At 42.1% G+C, this 22,458-nt stretch overlaps 2 protein-coding genes and 1 non-coding gene across 12 annotated transcripts in view; 2 read left to right on the forward strand and 1 right to left on the reverse strand.

Moving 5' to 3' along the window:
* The first annotated feature begins 1,577 nt into the window (after positions 1-1,577).
* Positions 1,578-3,814, forward strand: tmem253 (transmembrane protein 253). Its single transcript, XM_085281090.1, has 7 exons — positions 1,578-1,726; positions 1,863-2,024; positions 2,104-2,214; positions 2,318-2,374; positions 2,460-2,567; positions 2,708-2,854; positions 3,069-3,814. The coding sequence occupies exons 2-7, from the start codon at positions 1,863-1,865 to the stop codon at positions 3,120-3,122; spliced, it is 639 nt and encodes a 212-aa protein (XP_085137216.1). The 5' UTR covers positions 1,578-1,726; the 3' UTR covers positions 3,123-3,814.
* A 1,022-nt stretch (positions 3,815-4,836) lies between these two features.
* The window catches only part of frmd4a (FERM domain containing 4A), a 96,480-nt gene continuing 78,858 nt past the window's right edge, over positions 4,837-22,458 (reverse strand). For 6 of the 10 annotated variants that reach the window (XM_085281975.1, XM_085281976.1, XM_085281974.1 and 3 more), the window contains exons 12-24: positions 17,914-17,990; positions 16,823-16,964; positions 16,536-16,677; positions 14,911-15,044; positions 14,675-14,797; positions 13,046-13,277; positions 12,736-12,792; positions 12,402-12,639; positions 12,017-12,175; positions 11,472-11,795; positions 10,810-11,393; positions 9,025-9,127; positions 4,837-8,062 (exon numbers count right to left, since the gene is read on the reverse strand). In XM_085281975.1, the coding sequence (XP_085138101.1) occupies positions 7,960-8,062; positions 9,025-9,127; positions 10,810-11,393; positions 11,472-11,795; positions 12,017-12,175; positions 12,402-12,639; positions 12,736-12,792; positions 13,046-13,277; positions 14,675-14,797; positions 14,911-15,044; positions 16,536-16,677; positions 16,823-16,964; positions 17,914-17,990 (2,418 nt within the window). In that variant the 3' untranslated portion in view covers positions 4,837-7,959. Of the gene's footprint in view, positions 8,063-8,501; positions 8,574-9,024; positions 9,128-10,809; positions 11,394-11,471; positions 11,796-12,016; positions 12,176-12,401; positions 12,640-12,735; positions 12,793-13,045; positions 13,278-14,674; positions 14,798-14,910; positions 15,045-16,535; positions 16,678-16,822; positions 16,965-17,913; positions 17,991-22,458 lie in introns of all 10 variants that reach the window. The other 4 variants (XM_085281973.1, XM_085281969.1, XM_085281971.1 and 1 more) reach the window with 3 other exon arrangements.
* Positions 9,285-9,357, forward strand: trnam-cau (transfer RNA methionine (anticodon CAU)). The gene has a single exon. It is a non-coding gene; the product is annotated as a tRNA-Met (tRNA).

Genomic DNA, 22,458 nt, shown 5'->3' on the forward strand with positions numbered 1-22,458 from the left:
TGAAGTATGATTAATCTATATTTATTAACACTCTATGTAATATATCTACCTCATTATCCTAACAGAGCACTTCACTCGCAGGCTGTAGGCTTCCTTGTGGTTCTTAGAGTTTTCAAAAGTAGTCTGGGAGGGAGTAAAATTGGAGGCGGAGCCTACAGCTTTCTGGCCCCTTTATTCCCAGTTTGGATTTGGGAGACAGACAGACTCTCTACTTTTAAGATTAGGCTTAGAACTTTCCTTTTTGACAAAGCTTATAGTGAGAGCTGGATCAGATGACCCTGAACCATCCATCTCTTGGTTATTTTGCAATAGGTTTCGGCTGCTGGGGGACATCACATTAAGCTCTGAGCATTTCTTTTCACTCCCTTCGTGTTTATACACCACTATGCATTCAATCATTAAAAATGATTAAACTAAGGCTCTTTGTCTCATACAGTGTCTTTTGTCTCGCCTCTCTGTTCCCTCTTCTCTTTGCCCTAAACTTTGAATTGAATACCAAGACTTTATGAGATAATTATTTTCTCATTCTTATCTGATATGGGATTCTAGCTGCTCATCAATTTTGGGTCTCATTTGTTGTATTTTTCATTTCATGATGTGCCAAATGTTTTCAACTGGTGAAAGGTCTAGACTGCAGCCAGGCCAGTTCAACAGCCAGACTTGCTATGCTGTCGTAATAGATAGAGCAGTATGCGCTCTAGCTGAATTATGCAAGGCGATCCCTGAAAAAGGATCATTTGTAACGGTCTGAAACATGTATATACCTTGATGGTGCCTCTCTAGATGCGCAAGCTGCCAAAGTCACTGTCACTAATGCATCTCCATACCATTAGAAATGCAAGCTTTTGAGCTGAGCTCTCAAAAAGCTGGACGCTTCCTCTCCTCTTTAGTTAGGAGGATGTTTGGTTTTCAAAAAGAATTTCAATTTTTGATTTGTTCAGTTCTCCCACTTTGCCTCAGTCCATTTTAAATGGCCTTTGACCCAGAGAAGATGGCGGTGCTTTAGGATCATCATCACGTATGGCTTCTGTGAATGATCGAGCTTTAACCTGCGCTTGTGAATGGCACTCTGAATTGTTTTCAGCCTTTAACCTCAAGCACAGAGATTGTAATGTAGATGGTGAGATATTCAAAGTGTTGAGGAATATTATTCTGAAATTGTTCCACAATTTCTAGATGCAGGGTCTGTCCATCTTTACTTTAACTGATTAATACCAGTTCCTTTTTTTTCAGTGTCTTGCTATCAAATTAAAAATGAGATATTTTTTCATGAAATAGTAAAATGTCTCAGCAGTAACATTTGATTTTTTACTATTTTCTATTGTGAATAAAATGTGGGTTTCACAAATCACTGCATTCTGGGTTTTTATTTTTTAATTTTGATTATATACAGCATCCTGATGTTTTTGGAGCTGGGGTATTCTTCTTGTGTCTAAAATGAACCAAGTCCTCTGATCTTACAGAAAGCCCTGCCTTCAAGCTGATAAGCACTTTACTCATGGCTAACACGCTCTCTGAATCACTTCCTCAGCAGTGAACTTTAACCGTTCATTATCATCCAACTCAAGTGAACTTTGACCAAACAAGTTTATTGTGTGGTACAAGAAGTAACTTTGTAGCCATGAGAAAAGCTGTTCAACGTCTGTTATTCTGGTTGGATGGATATTTTCTGTTTATATAAAAGCCCGTGGATGAATAAACAAGGGCTTTACAACATCTGGGCAAGGTAAGAGGTCACAGACTGAAGTTAAATGCAAAATCTGAATCTGAAGGCGTTCATATCAACCATGATTTGTTTGGCAAAATATCAAATGATTTGTGCAGCATTTAACATCCATACAAATGAACTTTTTCCCTGACAGATGAGGCAGAACATGTTTGAGGAGGGATTGTACCAAGTATTTTTTAAGGATACACCCTCACCATCCCCACAAACTGAGGTCACCAATAATGGAGAGCTAAGCAATGCCAGGATTCATCGTTGGTTCGGGGCTGTGGTTAATACTAGACTTTTAGTCAGTGGGGTAAGAAGCTCGCCCAAACTATTGATTAACATCCTGAAGCTTTGAACCTGCCCATCTTTTATTCTTTATTCCCCCTCAGGTGATTCAAATCCTCAGTGCCTTAGTTTGCATACTAACCACAATCACTCACGCATGTGTGAGCTACAGCTGTGCTGTCTCCATGACAACACCAGCATGGTCAAGCATATTTGTGAGTCCACATCTGCTTCAGCTGACATGCACACAGTATAACATTTCTGTTTTAAAAGAGAGAAAGCCAAATAGGAGGTTGTACCTGTTTTTTGTTGTTCCAGTATGTGGCTGCTGGGTGTCTTGCAATTGAGGTTCAAAGAAAAGCGAATAAACTGAAGGTAAAAAGTTTGGTAAATTCTTATGTGGCTTCTTTTTTACTTATGTTATGATCAACCTGACTTAGTTTATCTTAACAACAAACAGATCATCGCTCTGATGGGTGTGAATGTCTTTAGTCTCGTGTTTGGATTCTCAGCTTTGCTGGCCAACGGTATCAGAGCTGCACAAGCCGTCACACTCACTTACCAACAGGTAATTCTGCATTCCAGTAACTAGGTTTGAATCTTTCTTTATAATAAAGAGGTCCTGTAAGGAATCTCTTTTGGGGTTTGTGTTCAGCATACACAGAAAACCTTACAATCTTTCTTTTCTTTCTGCCTTCTTCTCACTAGCGTGCTGGTTCTTATGTTGCAAGGGCGAGCACCATAGTGTTCACCGTACATTGCTTCCTGGCATCACTCTACATACTTTTCCTGTCCTGGAGGGGTCTGCGCCGCTACAGTTCTCCCCATTTTCAGGTTTACAATCGCGTCTCACAGGTAAATATTGGATGATAGGGTAAAATAAAAAACCTGAGACTGGGAGAAAATCCTAATCAATGCTGTGACTTCTGGTTTAAAGGAATACAGGAATGCAGTTTAATTCTGTTAGCTTTTTTTTTAGGGCATGATGATGTATATTGAATTATTTAGTTTGCATTGATTTGTTAATCACTGCTATCTTAGTGTTTCATCTGGATGCTTTTCTTGGCAGGATCCAGATGAAACCAATGGGCCTCTCCTGGAACAAGTGGAATTTAATATGTGAAAGATCTGAAATCTCATTGTTTGCAAGCATAGTTACTGTCATTAAATTGTTTGTTTGATCTGAATATAGTAATGTTGTAAATCTGTTAAAGGCAGTAAACTATCCTCCAGACAACTATTCACCCTCACACTCACACCTCAGAACAGTTTCTACAAACATCAGTTAATCTAACATGCACGTGTTTGGACGGTGAGAGGAAGCTGGATTACCTGGAGACAGCTGACATAGACACAGGCCTCCACAGAGACTTCAGACTGGCTGGTGGAGTCAAACCCAGGGCCCTCTTATTGTCAAAAAATTGACAGTGGAAATTGCTGTCATATATAAATATGTCAATAAAATTTGGTCTTTTTTGTTTTATTTTTTGTAATTCAAAGGCTATAATGGTTAAAATTGCTGCCATGGTTTTCTTTCTTCATTTACTTCGATGTTATTCTGCAGAGGGCACTAGAGGGCGATGCTGCCACAGATTTTTCACATCGTAAACCAGTGTGATATTTTACTCCATTGCAGTAGTTGAGCGTAAACCTGGATAATGAATTTCATTTTATTATTTAAGGGTTTTTTCTCTTTTTTTTCAGCACTCAGGACCTTCAGGGGTGAGAAGCCAGAGTGATTTAATGAATATGCATCTTCTTCAGTTGTAATCTATCCGTCGCTGACTGTAAATAAATGTTCCTGTTGAAAAAGCTTGCAAGAATCTGTTATTTTTCCCCCCTCCCTCTGGATATTTTTTCATGAATGTCAGTGGGATTTTAAGCATCTTACTTGAACCCTAACCCTTGTCACAAACTCAACATACAGTCAAAAACTGCACATCACAGACATATGTGCATGAGTAATAGTTCTTATATTTATGTATTGTGTAGTAGAGGGTGTGGTGTGTTTGAGTATTTCAGTGATGGAGGATTTAATTAGGAATTTAAACGAAGGTCATACACCACTCCTGCAGCAAGAACTCTCTCTCTCTCTCTCTCTCTCTCACACACACACACACATACAGACACACAAACATGCACAAACAGACGTATGAGTGGAAAAAAATCCAAGTGCAGTTACTTTCTCACGGCAGTTCGGGATAACAGCTTCCAGCTGTTGCCTGGCTGGGAGAACTGCTATGGGAACACACCGAGTACAAAGACCAACGTGGGATTAATTAGTAAATGGACACAGAAGTGGTACAAACCAAAGCAGGATGATAAAGCTGGGTGTCCTGGCAGAAACTGACACTGTGCTCATGTTAGCAGAAACCACATATCATCACAAAGGATCACAACTACCGTTTGTGAGTTTTGGGCCTGAGTGCTAGCCTTAAAATAGTAGAGCACACGATAAGTTAAACACACATTTCAGCAGAATTTACTTAAAGGAGGATTTTGTTTTCCAGTGGATATCAGCAAATTAAAAAAGGTGAAGCCGGGCTGTTTAACCACGTTTTCTGATGAGTAATATCTTTTCTGTTTGGAGTGTATCTTCCCTTCTGACTCCACAGGAAATCCTCTCAAAGGTGCAGAAGGGAGGGACGTAAATTAAGCTCGGATGTTAGGAGAGTGAGTGTGTCCGGAGGAGAGGAAACAGTGACCACATGTTGGGATTCCCTTTGATAAGTCTGGCCGACACTATGACCTTTCAGCTGGATGGCCTCAAGGTATCTGATCTTGAACCACTTTGGAGAAAGGGAACGGAAGAAGTGAAAAAAGAAACGACAGACCACTTATCTTGAGAACATTCATCAATAATTTATTTTCTTACTCTCAAGAACCACCACAGCTTCTCGTCTTGAAAATTTCATCATCAATTTTGAACAACACAGTTTTGAAAAATGCAAAGTTACTTTACAAATTCTTAATAGAAAAAAGAATAAATTAAGTGTGGAATTAAGTTGTTTTTTTAATCAATTCCACATTTGTTTTCCTACAACACCTTTAATGTACTGTTTCAGCTGAAGAGAACTGATAAAATTGAGTTACATGCTCTATTGTCTGGTAGAGGAAGTGCTTCTACTATTAAACTGTTTGTTAAAATAAGCTTCATTTTGCACATCTGGTATTGAATCTATTGATAACAATGAAGAGATGTCTAGATCCTACGTGACAAAGCAGTAAGTGGTCATTTTGTAGCACCTGAAAGGGTTGTTACAATGTCCGAAACTTAAAAAAACAAAAAACAATACTGGTTCATTTAAAGTGGAACATTGTTAAAACAAAGGATGTGAATGTTAAAAACCCCACAAAATCTAATAGTGCCCCATCAGTACATACAGGAAAAGACTTGATAAAATAGTTAGTTCATTTCTTCTCTTGGGAGTATTACAAAAACCTCATACATTAGTATGGAGCACAGGAAATATGTTGTTTGGAAATATGAAGGGAAGGGATGTCACGCGTCTTCACAATGAGCTCAGAGGTCAGAGATTACAACAAGGTCAAAATGGTACTTTTTTTGGTGCGGGATGACACCACGGAGTAAAACGTGCTAATGGTAACACGAAGGAGCTGGGCGCTGTCTTTGGGGTCTTCCTTTCTCAGAGGATCTTCACGGCATGCGTGGGATTTTTTGTCTAGCACAGAAATGTTTCGGAGGGAAAAGCAAGATCAAACTCAAATACACTCGAGTAAAGAAGTCATATTAGGTGATCACTGGTTCCAACTCTGCTTAACGACTTATTCAATTTGTCCAAACTTGGCAGGAACAACTGCCCAAGAACTGGCCATGCAGGAGGTCGGGCGAAACCTTCTTAGTAAAATATTGTTTGCCCCAAATTGTTGTAATTTGGGGCAAATTACAACAACTCACAGCAGTCTATAAAGGAAATACAAATGAAAGACGTACCGTTCCTCTCATACCAAGAAGCACAATACACCTTTTATCCAGTCTGAATGGTGCAATAGGATCTATCAGAGATTCACAACGTGTTTTAGAGCAAAATAGCACTTGGTTAATTTAGATTTTGAGGAATAAGGAAACAGTGGTGAGCATTAATTTGCAACGGAAACATTTGTCAAAGGAAGAGAAGGAAAATGGCTAAAAACAACCAAAATTCCCTTTATTGTTATTTATTTTTTATTTTTTTTACAAAACTAGATGTGCTTTTCTAACCCTGTTCTGAATATTTGATTGATTAGGACGTGTGAGAAAAATAATTCTCTCCATTTGAGCGGATTAAAGTATTTGTGTGTTGGCTTTAGCGTTTCTTCCCTGACAGCAAGGGTTTTAATTATCTGATGCCTGAAACACAGAGAGGATTGCCCTTTAACACCTTGTGGTTCTACTGATATGAGAATACACTTACTGTAGGTCCAGCCCTCAAAGACACTGTTAATGTTGTGCTTTCAGACTTAATGGTGTTAAAATACATTTCACTTAATACCAAATAAACCCTCGTTGGATGTCATCCGTCCGCTGTGCCTCACTGTAATTTCATAGAATGGCTTTCTGCTGTGGGGAAGTAAAGGGGCTGTGTGGTTTGTAATGATTTCAGTAGTAAATTACAGTATTAATGTAAAGCACCAACATATTTGGAACAGATAAAGTAAGATGAGTAAACACAGTGCCATAAAGGGATACTCAGCATGGTGAGAGCTGGTGTAGAGCCAAGATCAAAGGTTAAACAATTCTCACTGAGCCAATGCAATATTAAAATAGAAGTAATGCCAAGACATGTCAGACATTTTTTCTTTCTTTCAGGGTTTAATATGAAACAGTGCGCAAAGGCCAGACCAACAAACTTCAGACAAAATTTTAAAAAGTGCTGTAATGACTGAACAGCACCCATAAATGACCTTTTCTTCCAAGCCTCCTCTACTCCCTGGCTCATACACCATGTGATCAAACATACTGCTGCGGACAGAGTAATCCTCTGAAGATCACAGATATTAAAATAAACACGAAGGATGAAGTCAGTGAAGAAGGCAAAAGAGTAACGCCAAACAACCACAAATCCAAATTCCCCCTATCATGATCCTTGAATTCACTCCGCCGATTCAAACCAGTCCAAAGACTTCTACGAGGGTTGTTATTGCTATAGTCCTTATTAATATCTAGACAGTCTCTCAGAAACCATGCTGATATTGTCACTTTGAGTACAGTTTTCACTTTTTTTCTTTGTGCCTGCCCAAGAACTCTGGTGTGACTGGTCGATTCAGAAACTGTCTGTGGTTGTGGGTAAAAGAGAGAACTCCTGAATGTTTCAGTCATCTTTTCTGTTTATAAATACGCTGGAAGAAATGAAGAAAAAGAAAGACAAACAAGTGTTAATGGGAATGAAATGCAACACAGTTCGTTTGGGCCTGGAAATGGGTTTTAAACTGGTGGCTCAAATCCAGCAGGTATCCTCTGACTGGGAGGCAGTGCACTGGAATAAGTCTGGGGACCAAAGATGAATATGAAAGAGATCCTGGAATGGCCTGTGTTGTTTCTGCTGAGTTTTGAGTTGCATGTGGGACGTTTTGCTGTGCTCTCTCTTCCCATCGCTCGCTTCCCGTTGCCCTGTTATTTGTGTGCTGCAGTAGGTGAGTAAAGAAAGGGCTCTGTGGTGCTGTAGGGTGACAGTTCAACAGATGAGGTGGCATTTCTCAGTCCGTCCTGTGAAATCTGCCCTTAAAGAGCCCAGCGAGTAGTCCCTGTCCTGCTGAACTGCAATAGACAGGTCATAATAAAGAGGTGGTGAGATGTTAGGAGGAGGGAGGCTCATGTCCAGCCCGTCAAGTCTGCTCAGGGCAGGGTTTCTGCAGGGCTTTGAGGATGAGGTTGTCAGTTGTTGATGGATAATTGTGGGGGACAATGGAGAGGCAGTAGGAGAGGGCAATGGGACTTTTCTAGGCCCCATAGGAAGGTCTCAGACCAGCGTTCCAGGTTTGGCCTTGTCTTGTCCGTACCACTGGACATCTGCCAGCTCTGAACACAGAGGGCTGCTGAGAAAACAGCTGTCACTCAAAGTCCTGCAGAGGAAGAAAGACCAGAATCAGAACAGATGCAGGGCAGCTTTTTTGTCTTTGTCTGCTGTTTGTGAGCTTTTTTGTTGTTGTTCAATCTCTGGTCTGTGACGGTGCACGGTTAAGTGTTGTTTATTAGTGAATCTTGTGAGCTGCAGATCAGAACGGAGCAGAAAGCATGCAAAATTCAGGCAGATACAGGCAAAGAGGGAGTTCATGACACGTATACCTCCACCGTCAAAGAGCAAGAAATGAGAAATGAACCACAACTGTCAGTGCCCCACAGATGTGCATTAGTTTATCATGTTTTGATGGGATACATTTTTATGAATGAAAAGTTGGACTAAATTTGGTCCTGATGTTCTATAATGAAAAAGGTTTGCTTTAAAATCTACTGATATTGCATTTTCCTAGTACTATGCTAGATTTAGACCACAGACGGTACCTCTATGCATCAGAGCTGGGCTGAGGGGGAGACTGACAGACGTCCTCAGTAGGAGAGCAGTCTGCTGTCCCTCTAAACCAGGAGAGAGGACACACACATAAGGAAAGGAGGGTTAGTAAAGACAGAAAGATGGACAAGAATGAAATGACAAACAGTAAGCAATAAGAAGATTCCCAAGAGAAAAAAATTAAGAGTAATAGGTGTGTAAGATAATCAAGAAAGACAGTGAAGAAAAAATGTACATAAAGACCACAAACAGGAAAGCAGGCGGGAAAATACAGACATATATGATCTGACTGAAGTCTGAAAAGAATTAGGAAGTGTTTTGCACCCAAAATCACAGACAACGACACAAAGAAGAGCAGACACTCGAAGTTTGTGAGTGTGTTAAGCGTGAGTCCTGGACAAATATGAAGAAAGAGAAAAAAGCTGAGCAGCAGATGCAGTTTTCCCTAATATTCCTATCCGCTTCAACGTCTTGGCAGCTTTTCAGCCACCTTATGCGTGCTTGTGGGTTTCTTACCCGCTCTGCCAGTTAAGGATGTGTTGTGGGCTGCAGGGAGGTGTGGGTGTAGCTGCGTGTTCACTTGACGGGGTCATACTCCTCTGGCTGTGAGGGGAAGCAGCTAAAGCAAAAAAAAGTAGAGTCAGACAAGTGACACAAAGACCAGAGGTTACAGTGAGGTGAAAGACAAAGGAATTCCAGCTATGCTCGGGGGATGGGGGTGGGAAATACCCTGTGAGCTTGGGTGGGAAGGCTGAGGGAGGGGGGGAGGGGAACAGGCCTCGTTGGCGCAGTAGGCAGCGCGTCAGTCTCATAATCTGAAGGTCGTGAGTTCGAGCCTCACATGGGGCATGGCTTCTTTTTTATTTTGTTCTTAGCCCTTATCTCTTCATATGGACTTGTCAAAAATGCATTTAGCACACACTTCCACATAATTGATGAGCAAGTACCAAAATGTCATCCTTGGGCCAAAAAGATGTATATTTACTTCCCCGAAGGGACATTTGAAGGTTAATTGTCATTCAAGTGAGAAAACTGGGTGAAGATGTGAGAATCCTCACATAAATGCGGGAAACATTAACGTGTGTGCGACGTGACCAAAGCCTGTCAGGCTTCAGATCACAAATCCAGAAATTCAACATTTAAATTCAGCTTTAATTGCTTAGTAATTACAATTTTCCTAAACATTATTAATTTATGTATAATTAAAAATAAATGCGAGTTGAACTGCTGAACTACTCAGTAAGAGCTCTTAATCGGAACCCTAATCTCTGAATATACATGAATAATCTCATTAATTATTGCACGCGTGGGTCACACAGCAGGCAGCGTGAGGTCTCATAAAATAAAGATTTGGAGTTTTAGTTGCATTTTTAAAATCAGCAATACCAGCTAGTAAATTACAACCAAGACCAACACAAATCAGTTTGTCAATTCAATTCAATTTACATAGAGCCACACAGACAGCCATCTCAGAGTGTTTTACATTGTAAACTATATTAAGAGCGAGAACCGCACGATTAGATGATCCCTTATGAGCAAGCATTTGACAACAGTGGGTAGGAAGAACGTCTTTGTAACAGGAAGAGACCTCTGTCATTACCAGGGTCAGGGAGGGGCAGTCAGATACCATTTGGGGTTAATGAGAAAGAGACAAAAGAGTAGAACAGAGAGATCCAGTTTTGGATAGGATATATGTTCCTATCCAAAGCTAGACTTTTAACAGGCTTGCCTTTTAGCTCAAGCAGCCAACCGGAGGAACACTGCTTCATACCCACACACACATGCCTCACTCTACTGACGCCTTAAACAGTCTATTGCAAAATTTCCCATCCCTTCTTCAAAAACATCAATACCACTAGAAAAGATTAAAAGTGTATTTTCGTGCTGCTCAAACTCCATAATTAGTCAAACTGAGCAACTGTCTACCCTCGTGAAATTAAAATATTAGCTTAAGAAGCTCTGTCATTTTTTTCTGAATGCAGAGATATTTGTAAACCGTTTAATTATTAACAATTGTTGTTATAATCTAAACATTTATGGAAAACTAATATAGAACTGCTCTCAGTCAGAAGATCTGAAGCTAAACGATCCCTCAGTAGTTCCAATAATCTGAGGAGCAAAGGAATTCAAACCATGCTTTACATGTGGCGATGGCCTCGGTTTGCCTTTTTGTCACGGGGTCATTTGACAAAATTAGTGACAGCAGGGATGTACTGCATGCCTTCTCAGTGCAGTAGCGTGACAGTCTCATAATCTCAAGGCTATGAGTATGAGGCTGTGACCTTTCACGATGAGACCTACCTGGTGAGCCTTTGGCGAGTGTTCCTACTCTACTTCCTCGACCATGTCCCAGAGTTCCTTGCTGTGACCCAGTCTCAGAGGATGTGGATCCCGAATGTGAGTGACTCCTCTCCTTTAGGCTCCCTGAAGACCTCTGGTACCAGCACCGCAGTTCTTCAGAAACGGCCGCCCTCCCACCTCCTCCGCCTCCACCACCCTCTCTCCCCAATGATGGAGTCCTTACGATCTGAGAGCGTGACGGCGTAAGTCGGCCGCTTCCCTCTCCTCCCTCCTCTCCCCCCCAAGCCTCTTTGTACAGTCCCCCAGCCGTGTAGGAACTGGAGGTCTTGAACTGAGCCTTCACGCTGTAGTGTCCCTCCTGATCACTCTCCAGGCTGCGCACCACCACGGGGTTGGGGCTGCCCTCTACATATAGAGGGTACTCTTTGATGCGGTACTGGGAAGAGGGCTGGCTCTGGCTGTGGAGGTAGACTCCATGGTGTCCCCCTCCCACTCCACTACCACCTAATCCTCCACCAGAACCGTTCTTAGCTGCCAGATTTGGCATTGAGCCAGAGTTAGAGGAACCCAGGTGACCTGCAGACCTGCAGAGAAAACAAAAAATCATATACGACAGTCTCACACATGAACATATATATATATGTATATTTCCCTGCTCTTACCTGTGTCTTTGCCTCTGCCTCTGCCTGGCTTTGGAGGGTGAATCTTCTCCCAGAGTAGAGTAATTTGGGTTACTGCCAGGGGGTCCTCCAGAGGGGTAATAATGCTCCGAGCTGCTTTGGCTGGTGCAGGATGAACAGTCATCCAGTGGGTCGGAGCCATTGGAGCTGCGTCCTGGGCCGAGGAAGAAGTCAGGGCTGCCCAGGGTGTGCGGATGTGCGTCGGAATCGGATGCCAGCAGTTTGCCCTGGGACTCAAGGCTGGAGCTGCGGTTCCTAAAGTGCTGAGAAAGACTGTGCAGACGGGTGGGACTGATGTCCACTGACCTGTGAGAGTTGGCAGAAATACTAAGTGTAAAGACTGGGCTTAAAAATCTACTAACTTATTTAACACAGAAACTGCTGTAATTTCTAGTTAAGTAAATGGAAAAATCGAAAGAGCAGCAAAGGAGAGCTAAAGTGAAGAGGTCCAATGGCTTATTTCCAGTTGGGAAACAAGGCTTAGTCAGTTTACCTGCCAGGAAATGATTTAAGGTATATCAACTGACCTGGTGGAATGTACATAGTGCGGGGTCCTGGTCCTCAGGTCCGGAGTTGATGGCATGCTGGACTGAGAATTCCAGTGAGGAAGGCTCCTAATGGGGCTGCTCTGCAGAGAATTACTACCCCCTGCTTCTGCACTGCCCGAACTCGGGAAACGCCTGTGACTAGACAGAAGTTAAATAAGTTACATTCAAAATAAATGCTATTATTATCATCAGCATCCACTGACTTTCTACATTTTCTATCTGCAGTTCCTCTCTGCAATTATACTTCTTGCACACACACTCCTCTAACAGTAACTTGAATGAACTACTTGTTGTCTAACTCTGATTAAATATAGCAAGAGATCACATTGCTATATTACAAATTTAAAGACAAACTCACTCATACCTCGAGTGAGATGAGCGTTTCTTGACTTTCTCATAGGGCTCATCCAGTGATGATTCGCTCCACATCTTGGGTTTGATAGGGGATTTGTCATAGTCAGAGCGTGTGTAGTGCAGGTGTCGCAGGCCATCCAGGGACTGCGGTGGAGGGGGGCGACTGTGAGATGGTGGTCTTGGAGGGAGCCCCTTATGAGGTGAAGCTACTGGAGAGAAGGTGGGGGTACCTGTAACTTGAGGATCATCTGAAACAAAGTAATGATTGGGTTGGATTAGACATTATATTATTATTAGGAACAGCACAGCTATCAATGGGAATAAGGCGAGGGATGGAAACTCACCGTCATCCAAGACCAGTGCATCAGACAATGAGCTGTCTTCAGAGCCAATATTGGCTTCTATAGGACATAAAAACAAAAACAAGAGGTTACAAAATCTAAAAGCTTTTGTGTCAGTGTCATTGTTTTCAGATCTTTATTATATCAATAGCAAAAATGCTGAAAATGACTAGCCTCGCCATACAATGGGTGGGTTTATATAACAGTACAGATAAGAATATTGCTGTCTGTGGTGGCAATTACAGCAAATTGATATGACATAGATATGAAAGCGATTTGATTTTCCCTAAGTGAACAGGCAGTTTATTGGTACCTTCTATGATAAGCGACGCTCTCTGCGTAGGCTTCTTGCCAGAGCGGACCCGGTACTCATTGATGGAGTTCTCAATTTCCTGGAGCTTCTTCAGTGCATTCAGATAAGAAGTCTTCCTCTGTTTCTTCAGCTTTTTACTGCTTACGTGAGGATCGCTGGCGAGACGCCTGGCTGCCTCGGTAATCTGTGACTGAATGGCAAACTCCCGCTCCAAACGCTCAAGTTCTTCTTCCTGGCAAATACACAAACATGATTGCAAACTTAGAGTAACACAAGCACTAAGTTACTGGAGCCACTCGCAGCTTTTAGCAACAGAAATGTAGGAATGATCCAAAAATAACAAGTTCTAGTTTGCAGATACGGATTCAGAATAACTCTCCCATGCAACGTAGTTCGGTTATACACATACAGAAAGCCTTGCCAGAGAAAACACACTGCGGAAATCATTTATCTGTGCTGCAGCCGTGCATTTTCTCACCACTGGATAATCTCTATTGAGACACTCTGTCCCCAGTAATAACGCCTCTCCATCAATCCGTCCTCTCCTCTTCTACAGCTCTCCTGAGACTTCTCAAATCACACAGGTGAACCAAGTAAACATATTCTGTTTAATGCACTGTATATATACTGTGTTGCCTGCACAGTAAAATGTATACAGACATACCTCTACTGTTAAAACTCATGAACATGACAAGAAAACAAAGTCCTGTGACACACTGTGTCCATCTAGCACGTAATTCCTTCACTGACATCTGAGCGCGCACACACATGATTTCACTTGTCTCCACAGAGGCAGAACAATGATGTATTCACTTGGGTTGACTTCATAGTGGGCTACCTCATTTCTGAAGAATCCCTCTCACTAACAGTGGCTTTACACTACAGCCGAGCGGCTTCTGTTTCTGTGTGTCTACGAGTTTAAGGTACTCCGTGTAGATCAAGAAACACCGTTTGTGCTTGCGATGCACTTTTGTGATATCGTGTCCCTGGATTCTTTTCAAAGCACACAAACCTCTGTGGAACACACCCACATGAATGCCTGCACACATGCAGGAGCACACACAATCCTACTATCACCACTTCCTGTGGTGAGAAACCAGCCGGGCTATATTTAGAAGTTCTGCTGCTCTGGAAAATCTAACCGTGGCACAAAACCGGCAGCGAGACAAAGCTACTTTACAAGATCAAGATGTCTCAGATTGTGGCTTTTCAGGGTTCTCAGTTTTCTTTGTTACTTCAAAATTAAATTCTGATAGAATCAGTTACTTTATTATCATGTGAATCCTCATCCCACTACATTTTGAGAGTAATATGTAGAGTATATTAGCTTCATTTAAATCCTAAGGAAAACCTTGATTTGCTCAGAATAACACAGAGCCCTTAAACAGCACTACTGTTCAGTGCGGACCATTAACATTACAGCTAGCTTAAGAGGAGATAAACTCACTAAACTAATTAACGCTGACATATTCCAGCTGCTGCATTACACCACTTGGCCAAATACATATACTATTAGGTATTCATTTCAAATGCTGACTCTGCTAAATGAGCTCATGTTTTTATTTGGGGAGTATGAGACTGGAGTGAGAGATAAGGTGCCAGTAAAAGAAATGGAAGTTATGGCCTCACCTCTCCCTTAGGTAGAATTTTCTGCTCATCCAGTTTGAAGGCGGTACCGATCTTCCGTCTCACAGTTGGCGGCTCCTCTCCCGGATCCAGTGGATATTCCTTTGGAAGCTTTCCAGTCAACTCCTGCAAAAATTTAAGGAGAAGGAAGGTAGGAAGTGTGAGGCCATTGAAATGAGATTAGAAAGGATTTACGCTTTTCAAAATATTCACCAATTCAAACAATTATTTTCACTTACCGCCTCCCGTATGCAGATGCTCTTGAGTTCCTCTAGTCTCTGCTTTAGCGTTTCCTCCAGAGCTTCCTGTCTGGCCCTCAGCGCTGCCAGCATGTCCTTCTTAGCCGTCTGGGAGCTGTCCGATTCCTGGGAGCCTGCAAGGTGCAAACAACACATAAGTGAAGACAGGAGTCAGAGTACTGTTCTGAGGCAGAATCTGAAGCAGAGGGAGAAATAGCTTGTGCACCTGCTAGTCTTGCAGGATGTTTACAAGGAAGTGAGTGGAATGTTTCGATAAGGAAACTGAGTTTTGCTGGTGTGTTTGTGCAAGTGTGTGAGTGTTTAAAGGAAGGGGCAGTTTAGGACAAAGTCGGTGACGCACATCTCCAAGACCCCGAGGTGGTGCCAGTCTTGTTTGAAAACAACTCATACCCTCCCACTCACACTGTGTTTCTTGCTCTCTCATTGACCCCTTATGTGGGGGTGACGGACGGATGGACACGCAAATACTAAAAAGTACTGGTGAAAATGTTTTGTTAGAAATAAACAGCTGTCTATAATTCTTAGATGAACCCAAATTACTTCTGTTTTGGAGGAAAAAAGCCTGCACGTTGAAAGATTTCTGAAGACTTTACAATTTAGATGTATTTCGAAAGCCCCGTTTAGACGTGTCACAGATGTGTCACAGTTCCCGTTCATGCTGTTTGACTAAGATCTACCCTAGTCATCAAGAAATCAACACCGTAGTCACAAAAAGAAGTGACAAGGCACAGATAGACAAAATGAAGAAACACTGAATGATATGAGGTGCGAACAGAACTACAGAAGAACGCAGAGGAGGATAGAGAAAGGTTAGGAAGGGATATATGAGAAGAGCAAGGGCTAGGTGGAGGTGAAACAGAAGGAAGGAGTAAATCTAACCGAGGTGATCAATGGCGAAATGACAAGCCCAAGCAGACAACGCATACTGAAAGGGAACTGTGTTCTTCCCCGGCAACAGTAATTGACTCAGTAAAGTGTGAAATACTTTAAAGAGCTGACCATGTAGTTACGTACATGCTAATCATAGATTATGCTTGGCTGGACTAATGCATGCAACTTAAAGTGATTTATACAGTAGTAGCGAATCAGGTTACAGTACTGGTGTTTCTCATCAATGGAATTGCTGCACTTGATTTCCTGGCATGGAACACATTGTATGTGGCTGTATGGGAGTAAAAGGGCATTTTTCCTCCCAACTCTAATTTTAGCTAGTGTTACAAATCTTCCCGTCAAACTTGTTACTTGTTCAGCACCGATAAGCATTGTTTTAAAGGCCACGCAAAGTTGTTCACTGACCCTCTGCCCCTCTCATTCTCTCACCCACTAAAATTAGAGGAGTCGGGGGCCTCTGGAGGATGAGTCTGTGTGACATGGGAGTGGTGTTCTATACATACTGAAAGACACTGGGTGTGGTGTGAGCACAGTATATGTTTGAGAACATTCAACACAGAAACGCTGGTCTCTTTCCAGTCACAGCTGTTTCTGTCTCTCTGGTTGTCAGCAGGATTCCTCATCATCAACAGATGCGAGCACAAAGACAAATCTTTGTCGGGGTATTTCCCCCTCGTGGTTATTTTCCTCTGAAGCAGCAAACACGCACTGACCTGAGGAGAGCAGGCTGCCACTGCTGCCACTGATGATCTTGCCCTTGCTGCCCATGTTGGCCAGTTTGGATGTCTTCAGTGTTCCTGTTTCTGTCAGGTCTATGGCAATCTCGCTCAAACTCCTCGCTGCATGGATCTTTGACTGTATGGACGAACATGGACAGGCTGTGTTAACACATCTGTAAACTGTTAACCCACCACTCCTGCTGACCATGCCTTGTAGAATTGTAATTATTTCGTGAGATCTATCGTACGCTTTGACTTAAAACGTCGTGGGAGAGACTGACCTTGCTCTGTTTGCGGTCCAGGTAGAACTGGTGCTGGCTGATGGCCATGGCCCAGATGGACTTGATGAGGGCAGGACAGGCGTACCAGGTATGCACAGCAATGCCGCTGTGACCGAACGTCCTTCTCGTTACCGACGCCCTACAGTAGGAGCGGACACAAAGCCTCCTTATATACACTGAATAAAAAAGATGGCTACATGTTTACAGCAATGAAAACACTCCCACTGGACTGCTCCAGTGACTAGTGCTGCTACTTAGAGAGCGAGCTTCTTTTAAAGCCTGAGGAGAACTGTCCTGATAGAGATACATTTTGCAAAGCCACACACGATGTTTCCCATTGTTTAGTCATCCTTTTTTAAACACACATCTGTAGCTGAGCAACAGACCAGCTCCCTCTAATGACAGCTTCCTTTAAAGAAAACACCGCTGCTCTCTGCTTCACCCTGTCTGTCTCTTTTTCTCCCATTCCCTCTGTCATTGGAATAACACTCCACACATATAGCCATGTTAAATAAACACAAGAGAGGTCACTTCCTCCGCAAAAGAGCTATCGCACAGCCATCTATCCTTCTGTGGTCAACTACCAAGGGTTTTAACATATATGTGTGCATGTTTGTGTGCGCGAGCACTAGAGCGCGTGTATTCTTTGCATGCATGTGGCTGCACGAGCGTGTTAATAATCAGCCTTTCAATCCGTGGCGGGCTCCACCAGGACATCCTCAATATCTTGCACTGTTGCCAAGACAAATTTTTCAGCCATTACTCAATTAGATTCTATCTCTCTTTCCGTGTACCGCGCAGTATGGAATCTGAATCTCAACATATTGACTCGGGCCGCAGTGGTAATTTACAGTAAAAGCTACTGGAAGGCATTTCTTAACTGATGTAAGACTTTTATGAGTTCCAGATATTAGGCTTGAGACCACAGATCAATTGCAAGAACATTCATCATTAAATTTACTGATTTAAGATCACGATCGTCCAATGAGGACTTCTGGACAAAGAGGACACGAATGCTTGATAATTAAACGGTTTCTTAGAAAAGAACGGCATCAAATCAATCTCAGCTTCAGTTTGTGATATAAATTTACCTCCTGGGGTCATGAACTTCTACCGAAAACTTCTTCTCTCTGAAGTAGAGGTTCTCCAATTGACGCCATTGGAACACCTGAGATTTAGGAAAAACAGAAACTCTTCAGGACTTCTCACAGAAAAAACGTGCTTCACATTAAATCCGCGCAGCTTTCAGCCGGGTCTCTTCACTGTATGTTCCAATTTGTTTTGAAAGAAAATGCAATGGGTAAGGAGGAGGAGGAGGGGGGGAATCGGGGCTGAAAAGGAGGAGTTGGTAAGAGAGGAGGACCTAATCTGGAGCTCTATGATCAGGTCCAGACCAGGCAGTCGTGTCCACAGAGGATCCCAGCACTGGATGATCTCACTTTGGAGATCTCACTTTCTTTTTGCCTCCTTTCCGATCCTTTGACAACCATCAGCGCCGCTCTAAAAGAAGCCAAACCCAGCTGGGCAAGAAAAGTTCCCTCTAGACGTACTCCAAAACATATGTGTATCTTAAATCCTCCCAGGCGCAGGGAAGCTGAAAGTTCTGAGGTGGTGGGTGCTCACCATCTGTAAGCATGTGCTTGTGCTGGCGGAGAGAAAGTGTGTAAAGTTAAGTTTCCTCCTCTCCTAGAGCTTTGCTAGGAGCGTTAAAAAGTGAGGGGGCGTTTGTGCCTCCCCTCCTTCTGACCCCTCCTCCCTCCCTGAGGGACTGTGGGCTCTGCTCTGGGCTGCGGTTGTGGTGTGTGTGTGATGAGGGGTCTGGGGCGTGATACGGGGGAAAGAAGCTTTTTGCGGTCCTGCCGATTGAAGTGCCCTTGCTTTGTTTAGTCAGACCTCTCTGCCTGCACACACAGACATTCAATGTCTGAGTGTATTTCGTGCTTGGGAAAGAGCAGAGTATCGGCTGCTTAAGAACACAAGACGGTCTGCATCTATCAGCTGTAAGAGACACACAGAAACATGAAACGAGTATCAAACAGGAGAACAGAAATAAGGCGAAAACGAAAACGGGAGGGGAAGAGGAGAAAGGGTGTGAAGGGAGGAACAGGTCACAGCCGAGGAATTTTAACAGCTTGGGAAAACAATGGACAGAAGGATGAGAGGGAGAAAAAGGGGGGGGGGAATATTATGAACAAAAAAACCCAAAACAGTCATGCGTGCCTGTGGGTGCACGATGAAAGAAAATCAGTGATCTTATCAAAACTTTTACTGTACTGCACGTTGTCAATGGAGTGTTAAGTGCTAATGTAGCATGCTGCTAAAAATAGCAGGCAGAGGAGAAATGGAACGAGTGACTGTGTGAGTGTTGGCTACATATGGGCCAGAGCTGTGGAGATTAGATAGGTGTTTGTAACTGTTTGTAACTGTGTTCAAGCACGAGACCACTAAAACTGTCCTCACTGTCAGCTGGACAGACTTGCTGCAATTTTGAAAGTGCACTTTGATGTTTGCGGATAAGCTGTACGTGTACGCAGAAGGTATTTGAATCTGTTTGAGCCACCTTATTTACAAAGAGACACAATTATGCCACCCTGAACTTTAAATTTAGCCATTTTTGCTTTCAAGTATATACCAGATTATGTAAGTACTCTTCTTACATAAACCTATTGTATTAAAAAAGACTTTCTTCTGTTAATATCTTGAATATCTGATAAAAACATGCTGGCAGCTTCTTCCTCGGGAACTCCAGTGAAAGCCGGCGGGTGCTGCTGTTATCAGGCTGAAGGTTCGGCATGTGCGTGTGGATATAAATCCTCTTCGATTTGGCTGTAGAAGCCTTACAGACAATGGCACAATCAGACACAGACAGAGGAAGTGACTGGTCATTATTCATAAACACACGAGGTGCCCGTGTGCACGGAGCCACGTCTGTCTCACAATAATGTTTGCACACAAAAACACACATCCACTGGAGATGAAAGGTCACATCTGATTGAGTGTAAACGCCTTTCTTTGGTGTAGCAGACTCCCAGAGGCCCACTGAAAGAATAGAAAGTTTAAATAGCTTACATTGGTTTAACTATAGTGTAGCCAGGTATTCTTTTCTATAACTGGAACTAGGAGTCCCAAAAACTATTGTTTAACCCTTGGGTGGGGTTCCAGTGCGCACCAGTTGTCACAAAACTTGTTGTTCAATGTTTCAGAAAAAGAACACAAAAACAGATGCTGACAAAGACGAAGGGGTTTTTAACTTAAATATTCTTATTATTTAATCATACTGTTTTTTCCCGGTCTGTGACTAACAGACTCTATCATCTCTGCTTAAGTAAGTCACAAGACACTAATGAAGTATTAGAACAGTGTGTGGGTCCACTGTAAACCCCTGCCATGATGAACTGTTCTAGTGTGTCCGCTTTTAGCATGTGGTAAGACTGGAGGAGGTATTTTAAAACCACTAATAAAAAAAAGTTGAGGGTGTGGTAGGTTGCTTGCATTTAGAAACAACAGGATCTCCCCTTATAAAAACTAACTAATTAAAGAGAACTACTATTAGCGCACAACTATTGTACACCACAGCGTGAAGCTACTCTCTAATTCATTAGGGTTTTTTGTTCCTGTGTCCAAAGACAACAGCCCCAAAATGTCTCATAATCAGCGTTGCTCCTCCATCTCCCAGATTTACAGTAATGAAAACTTTAACAGTGGTTGCACTGTGAGTCAGTGATTGCTGGAATCCATCTGACTTGTGGGCTGACGAATCACCAAATCTGCACTTCCTGCAGTTAAAATAGTGGTGACACTCACTTACTAGCATTCGAATGACCTTCGTCTTTTCTAGAACACATCTCTGGAAAGAAGAAGTGCTAACTCTCTTTTATCATCTGATTATTGAACAAACCTTCACTGTGTTCAGTGGAGTTTAGCTGAATATGTAATGTTTTATTAACCCTTTAATGCCTAGTGTGTAATATGTGATGCAAAGTGTGTTTTGAGACTTCTAAATCATCAGCGAGATTTTTTTCTCTCCCGAAAACCTAAATAACCCAGATTCAGCAAATACGATAGAAATTAAAAGTCATATATAGAAATAAAAATGTGAATAATTTTTTAAACAAATTTGTCAGTTTTTGGTTTCAGCTTGAGTCAAAACATGATAAAGAGGCCCAATCTCACTCATTCTCTGCTCTCAAATGCATGGAAGAAATAAGGGAGGGTGAGTATGAAAGGAGAACAAAGTCAGGGTGTCAGCACCAAAGCTTAATGGACCTTGAGTCACACTGACTGTTGCTATGGCAGCTGAATGCTTGATAAGCTGGCACTTCTCAAAAAGTGGCCCCTGCTTCTGTTTTCTCTGTCCAGACAGAGGTATAGTTTGCATGTTGTTTGTTTGTTCCTCAGCAAAGGTGCTGAAAAAATACTGGATAGAATGCCATGGAAGCTGGCGAAGAAGAACCAGCTCGGTTTTTAAGCAATAGCGTTATAGCATCAGTCTTAGTAGAGAGCCCTTCTAGTTTTTGATGGGAATTACATCGGACAAATATATACCATTGTTTACCTGCCTGAAAAATTTACAGCAAAGAAAAATGGGAGGGAAGGGAAACCTATATGGAAGGTTTTCACTTCACTTAATTCTACATTCTTTTAAACAGTGTGTAAGGGAAGTCTCCTGATTTAAAACTTCAGGACATGTTTTCCTGATAGGTTTATGGCCTCAATTGTTAGTTTTTAGTCTACAAAACCTATATATATATATATGTATGTATATAAAATTAATGCTACATTGTGATTGAGAAGTTTCTGCTGAATGTATGTTCCAAAAAAGGTGGTAACAACCAAAATGCTCAACTCAGAACTTCTAAATATAAATCCATAAACACATGGGTAGTGTAAAATCGGTTACTTCATATATAAATACCAGTCCATTCATGCTGCACAACTTAACTTTAATTTACAGTGTAAGCCTGTGCTTTATATCAAAAAAGTACACGGTTTGCAACCAATCCGGAGTTTTCTCAGAATGACCTGGTGATGTGAGATACACAGACTCCTTTTTTTCATCACCATGGTTACTTAACACCAAGGAAACCACTAGATTTAGCACACTTGAATGAGACATAATTTCAGGCTTGGTGACTGGAATGCACTAATTATGACACACTCAAAACACGTTAGTGGCAAACAGGAAAGCATTTGGGTGACAGGAAGCATTCGTCAGGATGGTGAGTTCAGTGTTCAGTCCATTTCCTGTCTCTGAGAGTGTGCATCTGTTTGTGTATGAGTAAGGGTCTTAGTGGGCAATCAGTGTGCAAGGACGCTGTTAACACAAATAACATCTTTCGAGACAAAGGTGAACGGCAGAGATCAAGGCTTGAAACCAGTCTGGAAGTCAAAGGTGAGGTAAGAATTGTTTTTGCAGATAACCCACACAGTGAAATGACTGGGAGGAGGCAGAAATAAATTAAGGACAGGATGCAAAACATTCTAAGACTGAACATCTCCAGATAGTAATAATTATACAACATTGTTAGTGCTCTTTGCAAACACAATACATTTGATGACTGAATGGAACAATAGGCGATAGGAACTGTAAAAAAAGAAAGACAGAGAGCTTTCCGTATAAAGCAACATGTTCCCTG

This window comes from Mchenga conophoros, linkage group LG7, assembly GCF_057382185.1.
Source record: "Mchenga conophoros isolate Kocher_MC1m ecotype Shallow Benthic linkage group LG7, M_conophoros_male_GT1.1, whole genome shotgun sequence".
In the NCBI taxonomy this organism is placed as follows: domain Eukaryota; kingdom Metazoa; phylum Chordata; class Actinopteri; order Cichliformes; family Cichlidae; genus Mchenga; species Mchenga conophoros.